Raw genomic sequence first — 9,083 nt, forward strand, 5'->3', positions numbered from 1 at the left:
CGCGTGCAAAGCGTATATGTATTATATACATACATACATATATATATGTAGCGTGAAACACACATATGGAAGGAAAAAATCATTCCAAATTTTACGTTGTCTACGATTACGTTTCTAACTCTGGCTGGTTTCGAAACTTTTTCCTATCCTTTTTCCATGTTTCTTATGTTTCTTGTTGGATTTTTGTTTGGGTGAAAAAGAGATACGTTTCGTTTGACTCCATCTTGATGCTTGAGATGTACAGAGAATAAAAAAGATTCTGTGGTCTTTACATCTTTCGACGAATGTTTCCTTTCACGATTGTAATTAATTCGACGATATAGATTTATATAAGTTATTATTAATATCTTAGTTTTTGAGTTGATTAAAGGAAACATTGCCATCCTTTAATCCCTTCAAAGGATTCAAATACAGACTCGTCTTTGACTACGTCAAAGATCTCTTTGTAAGTGGTAGTTCGATCCGACTCGATGTTATAAGGGAAGGAAGAGAGAGAGGATTCGATGTTTTCAATCCAGATTTGAAAGTGTACGGTATCACTATTTGCGTTCCTCGTCGAACATCATTGGATTCCTCCAATTCATTTCTTCCAAAATAAAAAAAGAAAAGAAAAATTCATTTTTCAATTCTTTCTCACACTTTTTCTCTTCTTCCATAAGGTATCTCTCGTTGCGATTAAAAAAAGACGGATATCTCGTTTCTCTCTTTCTTATTACGTTCTTATATTAAACGCCTCTTCTCTAATCCCCTCGTTTATAATACGATCACGGTGTAACCAATCGCATCCCAGCTATCATCGTTTCACGAAAGGACGGAAGGAGGCATCGATCCCACTGATCCCCCAGTCATCCCACGTGGCGCATTTGTTTCGACTGCCACGTGGAATTGGCGATTTCTACGGGAGTATAAATGGCGTCTGTGACGACACGTTGGTCGCGGATTCAACCGAGCCATCATCAATTTACCCGATCCCATTATGCTCCACGATCTCTTAAGTCTTCTAAATCATGTAGCACGTTGTCGTGTGAGTTATTCCTTTATCCGACCAACGCCTTATCCGACCCAGGACTTGTAACCCCTTGGAATGGAGATAATGGGATCGCGATTATTTTTATTGATGTAACGATTCGATTCGAGGAATAACGACGAGTTCTCGATTGGAAAGTTTATTAAACAAGTTTGAGACGTCGTTTCGAACCAATGAATTTATCACATGCTCGATCGTATATTTTAAATGATATAGCTTCGAAACCAGCATCGTTATTTGCGTCAAAGCTCCTTCGAATAAAATTGTAATAATATTTTTTTAGAATATTTTTAGAATAATAATAATTCCAGGATTGATTTATTTATATATATGTGTGTATAATAAATTTAAAATTAAATTTAAAAACATGCTTCGATGTAGAATAGATTCTAAAAATCAATTGTTCGAATATAAAAGTATAAATATGCAGAGATATCGAAGAAAGGAAGGAAAAGAAGGAAATGGAAAATTCTTCACTAAATCTACCAAATTCATTCACAATCTACCAAAAAAGAAAAAAAAAAAAATATAAATTGCGAGAATCGAAATTCTTCTAATTTTATATACATGATATGTATATATATATATTTTTTTATTACAACCACTATTCTCACGATCTCATAAAGAAGAAGAAGAAGAAGAAGAAAAACAAAAGCTAATAAAATGATAATAATCGAAACAGGGGAACTGAATCTCTTCGATTCCCCTGTTTCCAATTTGCATACGCAAACATTTAATATTCCTGCCCGAGAAACAATCACTGATTGCGTTTTATACAAGGCTAACACAATAATTAAGGAAGAACAACTTTCGAGAGAGGGGAAAAACACACCGATTTAATCAGTTTCTCTCTTCACCTGATCGTCCGGGTCGCCGTCCTGTTATACCGACCGATGAACAAATCATCAGTTCTGTTATTGGTCACACCGAATCAAGGAACGTAATTAATTCGAATCGGGTTCACGAGCCTAGTGTTTCATCGCCTACTAGCGTTCAACCTACATTCCCACGGAATAGCATTTTCGTCTCACGATTAATCACCTGTTTTTTTTTTTTTCTTTCTTTTTTCTTTTTGACTGGCCTCGTTTCACCTCGCGTTCTAACTGGAATTCGATCGTAATAGTTGTTCGTTCGTCGTCATCGAACGATTGAGGTTTTCAAAATTGGAACGGATGTTGCTTTCTTGTCTTTCTTTGTCGTGCTGTGACCACGAAAGTCCTAGCTTTGGGGATGTGATTTTTATTATTATTTATTTTTTTTTGTTGACTTTTTCAAATTGATTTGAAATTTTTTTCGTCGCGTTGTGGATAACTTTGGGGGATGTTTCGATTTTCTTTTTTTTTTTGGTGATTTGACATTGCTTTTTCGATTTTTGATTTATTAATATGTAAATCCGTAGAGTTTGGAATAAAATTACGGAATAATTTTTGGAATTATTTAGAATACTTTAAATGTACTATTTGTAGAAATTCTTTTTGGATTATCCTGAAAATTTTGATAACGTTTTTTGTACAAATCACATTACAGTTAGTTAATTTAAATTAACTTCGATTAAAAGAAAAAATATAATCAAAGTTTGCGTGTTATGCTATACCGTTCTTTTTATGGCAAAATAATTCACTTAACAAAATATTTCGTAAAAGGGAAGCGTAATTTCTGATATTTCACTCAAAACTGGAAATATTTTCATAGAGAAAATATGGTACAGAAAAATCATAGAAGCGAAGAAAGTAAATTAAATTAGATAGAAAAAAAAAATTATTAAATTAAATAGAAAAGTAAATAATTCTGAAATTCTTTCGGTATACTCGTTTTATGAATTGACAAAATTTTCAAGATAGCTCATTTAGTAACCCGTGATCTGCTATTTTACAACTCGAAAAAATTGAATTAATTCTATAGAAAATATTCCCCTGCATACGAAACGGATAAATTCTCATTTCTTCATTCCAATGAACCATGCAATGTTAATCCTATGTAAAATGCAGAAATTCTGATTTTCTGATTTCTGATTCAGCTTAAAATATCGATTCTCTTAAAAAATAACTTTATTCGTCGTCATAAAGTCAACGTTTATCCAACGGAAACAATCGCTCATCGAAATTATGGTGAATACACCATGGTGTATCCGTTTTTAACGGTAGGTAAGACAAATTGCGCGATAGTTTGGTAGGGAGTCGTTAAACAAGCTATCGAGACTTTAATACGTCTTAAAAACGACCGATAATTGCACGTTGAGAGATATACGCTTCGCTTAAAACTTCCTGCTGGCCAATGCCGATAGCGGAACCTAGAAGTATGAAATATTCATGCGCGCTCAATCTCTTCCAGAAGCCATGTTGAAATTGTTTCACGATGCTCACCTTTCGATTCGCTTATTACTCTATTATTACTTGTTAAGTTATTTAAAAAAATTCTTCCGCTATTATATTTTTGCCCCCCTTTTTTTAAAACAAAGATTTAACGAGGAATCGATTTATTGTGATTATTACAAGATACTTAATATAATTATATTTAAATTTCATACGAATTTTTCATGGCTTTTTCTAGAAATCATGTCGAAATTGTTCATCTTTCAATTCGCTTATTACTCTATTATTATTTATTAAGTTATTTAAAAAAATTCTTATTACATTTTTGTCTTCCTTTTTTTAAAAAAGATTTAACGAGAAATTTATTATTTTCGTATTACAAGATACTTAATATCACAATATTTAAGTTTTATACACGAAATTTTTATGGCTCCTTTTAGAAACCACGTCGAATTTACTTATCGCTTCATTATTAAGTTATTTAAAAAAGTTCTCCCGCTATTATATTTTTATCTTTCTTTTTTCAAATAAAGATTTAACGAGGGATCGATTTGTTATAATTATTTTCGTGTATTACAAGATTTCACGAAATTTTTATGGCTCCTTTTAGAAGTACGTCGAATCCGTTTATTATTTCATTATTAAGTTATTTAAAAAAATTCTCCCACTATTATATTTTTGCTCCCTTTTCTCAAATAAAGAGGGATCGATTTATTATGATTATTTTTGTATAGCAAGTCAAGCATACTCAATATCATAACATTTAAATTTAATTCCAGAAATTCAAAAGGCATTAGAAAAGAAAAGAAAAGAAAAAACATATTTCTGAAAATAACAATAAATCCACAATTCTTTATAAGTAATAGGCGCGAGCATGACTCCTACTAAGAAAGAAACGTGAAATTCCACGAATAATTGCCAGGCACAATCGTACTTTGTGCCTAATTGGTCATCGATTGACAATTTGGATAATGTAGATAATGCACGATAGACTCGTGGAATGGTATGCCATGATTGCGGCGGGCCGCATTTGAATATTACTGGAACCTTGTCGTTACTGGATTTTGGCGAATGCGGTACATCAGAACCGGAAACCGGTTCGAGTACGTACTTACTACACGACCCCGATTAGAAGACGGTATAAGCACGGGGTGGTGATTCGTGCGGTTAATCGGTCAGAAACGCCCATGTCTCGTCGTGTAACCACTTTACACGATCGTTAAAACGAATCGAGAATCGCGTTCATAAATTTCCCCGTCGAAATCCCACCTCGAAAATTCAAAATTCCCGCCAATTTTCAAACCTTACTAATCCATTCAATTAAATAATGCCCTTTCCTCCCCTCCTTTCCTTCTCTCTATCTCTCTGTTAAAGTTATCGACGTTTATCGACGCTTTCAGTTTTCACTTTGCAACTAGAGATATATATATTTATATTGACATTTCGAACACACCACAGCGCGAATTTATCGAATTGATAAGGTGTTGATATCTGTGTACATCGATTCCGTCTCCATATATAAATATCTGTGCGATATTAAAATAAGTATACTTTACATATGATATATAAAGGGGTGGGAAATTTATTATTAAACAGAGTTTCATTCGCTACCCCTTTGAAAATGATGCAATATTTTCTTCGTTCGTTGAGATAAACTTCACTTTCTCGAAATAATTTCGTATAATATCGACGGGGTAAACTTTCTCTCTTTTTTATTTTTTTCAAACACAAATATCATCAAAAATTGCACGAACTTTTTAAACAAAATATGGCATTGCTTTAATTAAATAAGAAATGTTTTCTTATGCGGAAACGAAGTTAATATTATTTATACCTCTGTTACATTAAGAACGATTTTATCATCCGACCACCGACCGAGAGATAGCATCTTAATTTTCCACTGTCACGAAACGGGTAATGTGCACGTATATGCATATTCGTACGTATTGCAACGTGGCCATCATGATTTACGACTTTATTATTTCAAATATGCGTGTTACGCGAATAACTATTTGCTATTTTCGTATCAACGCTGGTTCACTGAAAAACGTTGACTAAAACATCACGAGATGGACGTTTCATTTGCGTTACACGGAATAAATATCCATTCTTCATTTTCATCGAAAATGGCGTAAGGAATGCAACGTGATTCGAACAAACGTTTTAACTTTATCTCATCTCTCAGCCTCAAGATCGAGCGTTTTCTCAAGAAAATTTTCGATATTTTTCTTTCATTCCCTGTGCAAATTCCTGACATTTCATTTTTTCAATAATATATTTTTCCAATTCGAACACTGCCCCCAGACAAATCTTTCAGACTTAACGCGGACGAATAGGTGTATAAATTTTATCGAAACACAAGAAAAATCGCGTCTACTTTATCTTATATCTTCACACGCGCCGCAAATCAACGGCGTTTAATCAAAATCCCCTTCCTGTACACACACCATCGCGCAAATTTCTCGTTTCCCTTTCTCTTTCGTTCGAACGTTCGAACGCGAATCGAGCACTGTCGAAGCGGCAAATGGCCGCCATTTTCTTCGATACTTATGGACTATCGTCCATAAGATGGATAATAAGTTCACGAGAAATACGAGAGAGTTCGGATAGAGCAGTGATATTACGAGTAATGTTAAAATTTTAAACATTTAATTTATTCACGTGTTTATTATTCTCTGTGTATATTAAAAAATTTAATCGTAATTTCGTTCCCCCTTTTTTTTTACTCCGCAACCACGTGCCAATTTTTATCGTTTTTCCTAATATTTGTATAGAAATATTATATCGCGAGGAAGCGTTAACAGAGGGGCAAAAAGGAAGGCAACGACAAAGGGAAACGATCAGATAAATTCAATTTTATTTCTCACCCACTCGAGGCGATTAATTAATTACGTAGCTCGATCGATTTTATATCGGTGCCGTGTATTTATCTTAACAACGGGACGAAGGAAACAAAATGCAATTTATTTGATCGGCTCGTTTGATCCCGTTAATGCGACGATCACGAAGTGCCAGCTTTTTTTTTTTTTTTTTTTTTCTCGCGGCGTCGAAATAGCGGGATTAATTTTCGTGGAAATAACAATCGACGAGCTCTATTTTTCCTGAAAATGTGTCAATTTGCCGGAGTTTGGCTGGAAAATTTTAATAAACGAGCATCAATCGTTCAGATTTATCCGACAGATATCTGTACAGCATTTCATTCGAAAAAGAATATTTCAAAAAAATCGCACGAAAAAAAAGCTTTTCGAAAAAAGCAAAAAAGTACTCGAGAAAATTTCAAAATATTTTTCCAACGTTATAAATGCATTTCCAAATGCGTGCCTCATCATCATTATCATTATTATTATTATTATTATTATTATTATTATTATTATTATTATTATATATCGATATTAATTAATTTATTAATAAATATATAAAAAAAGGGGGGAGATAACAATAAATTTCGCGACAATTTTCCTCTGGTGATTTTCGATTTTTTTCATATTCTTGCTTCTTGTACATGTGCATGGTATGAGACATCAATTCTCTTGTCTCGTACACGGTGCTCTAGTTTCCACGAAATATCGATTGATAATTGTGCGTGTACCGTGCAATTTAAAACAGAGAAAGGGGGAAGAAACGAGGAGAATTTAAAAGAATGTAAGTAAAAAGAACATAGGTTACACGGATTTACTTTTGCATTTCTGATTTCCATTTTCCATTTTCAACAGACCTGACAAGCTTTATATATGTATATATTATAATTTTTTAATTATCATAATATTTGACATCGATCATCGATCGTTATTTCACCCAGTGAAACGAATCTGTGAATATTGAGAATATATCGTGAAAGTAGATGCATAGTAAGTGCCGATTATTTTGTAAGGTTCGCATTGTACAAATAGATAAGTGTATGTACATCGTTAATCAAGAAAATGATTGTAATTAATCATCGAGTAAAGTCAACATTATGCTTGTGTCGCACCGTTTGCGTAGTGCAATGCTTTTTATATCTATGCGATTATTCATCTAGATTGAATATAAAATGGTATTATAAACAAACATGACAAACACATTCCAATTATATTGTAAAATATAATGCAGTATTTACTAGTGTGATTGTGGATGCAGATTTTTCTTGTCGCATTGTACAAATTGTTTGATTACAATAATTATAAAGAGAAGGAAAAATATATATATGTATATATACATGTGAAATGTTTTTTCAAAAAAAAAAAATCTTCTAAGAAAATTGGCCAAAACGTTACAAAATAAATGAATATCAGAATTCGAAAACTCCTTATACCGACGCAACAAAATTTTGGAATATATTTACCTTTACTTTTACTTATAATTTTCAACTAATTCCAAAAAACGCACTTCTTTCGGTTTATTAATATAAACAACGACTCTCGAGAATAACTTAACAGCAACGAACGAAAACAAGCAACGGAACACATCTATATAAAACATAAGTAAAACTTTGAAACTTTCGATCGAAACTTTCACATTTAACAATAGCAAAAAAAAAAAAAAAAGCTTGACTCGAGCGTTTCCTCGAAATAACGATTTAACATCCCTTCTTTATCTCAATTACAAAACGAGAAACGACCCCTCTTCCCAGAAAATGAAAGCTTCGTTATTATCGAGTTACGATTCAACGAATAAAAAAAAAAATAAAAAAAAATTATTCAATCTGCATCCACAAAGATCGATCTACGATTAAAGTAAAATACACAAGTGAAAAGGGCAATAAAGAAAAAAAGGAGAAGCGACAGATGAGTGTTCGAACGTTCATATACCTGGGTGTACGTCATCCAGCAACACGGCTCCACCTGATTGGAGTCGAGGCCCCAAAAGTCGAGCTCCTCCTCGAACAAGGGGCCGCACACATCGGTCGGGTAATGGAGCTTCCCTGTGCGATAGTAGTTGAGCACCTGGGCGAAGACCCCCGGATGCCTGTCGAAGAAGTACTCGTTCAAGACCGGGTCGTAATTGGCGAGGGCCTCGGTCAACTTCGACAGCCTGGTCGCGGGGATCTTCTTCAGGGTCGCCTTGTACGTCTCGTGCCGGATACCGCCCACGTTCAGGGTCACGCGGTTCTCCGAATCCGCGTTTAGAATGCTCATTTTGATCGCGGCTCTGCTATCGTCGGTCCCGACTCAGAGAAACCCACGCGGCCTGCAATCACAATATTCGTTACATTTACGTCCAAATCTATTTTTTCCTATGATAATTCCAGTTGTAACCAGAATTGGGCGTTCGATTGAATTGGGTAGTAATTATTTAATTTAAATTACTTAATTTAATTTAAAATTAAGTAATTACTTAATTTCGAATAAAGTTGAGTAATTATTTATTAAAATTAAGTTATTACTTATTGAGTAATATTTACTCGTGGATATTATAATTGTTCTACGATAAGATTCCAGTTGTAACCAGAATTGGGCGTTCGATTGAATTGGGGAAGTAATTACTTAATTTCGAATAAAGTTGAGTAATTATTTATTAAAATTAAGTTATTACTTATTGAGTAATATTTACTCGTGGATATTATAATTGTTCTACGATAAGATTCCAGTTGTAACCAGAATTGGGCGTTCGATTGAATTGGGGAAGTAATTACTTAATTTCGAATAAAGTTGAGTAATTATTTATTAAAATTAAGTTATTATTTATTGAGTAATATTTACTCATGGATATTATAATTGTTCTACGATAAGATTCCAGTTGTAACCAGAATTGGGCGTTCGAATGAA

The 9,083-nt window shown here is 33.5% G+C and overlaps 1 protein-coding gene across 1 annotated transcript in view; it reads right to left on the reverse strand.

The window, feature by feature from the left end:
• LOC102672885 (potassium voltage-gated channel protein Shaw-like) overlaps window positions 1-9,083 on the reverse strand; it is a 55,683-nt gene that overhangs the window by 22,031 nt on the left and 24,569 nt on the right. The window contains exon 2 of the mRNA XM_031509742.1: window positions 8,127-8,505. Coding sequence (XP_031365602.1) covers window positions 8,127-8,453 — 327 coding nt within the window. The 5' untranslated portion in view covers window positions 8,454-8,505. The remainder of the gene's footprint in view (window positions 1-8,126; window positions 8,506-9,083) is intronic.

Source organism: Apis dorsata, unplaced genomic scaffold (genome assembly GCF_000469605.1).
Source record: "Apis dorsata unplaced genomic scaffold, Apis dorsata 1.3 scaffold_172, whole genome shotgun sequence".
Lineage (NCBI taxonomy): Eukaryota > Metazoa > Arthropoda > Insecta > Hymenoptera > Apidae > Apis > Apis dorsata.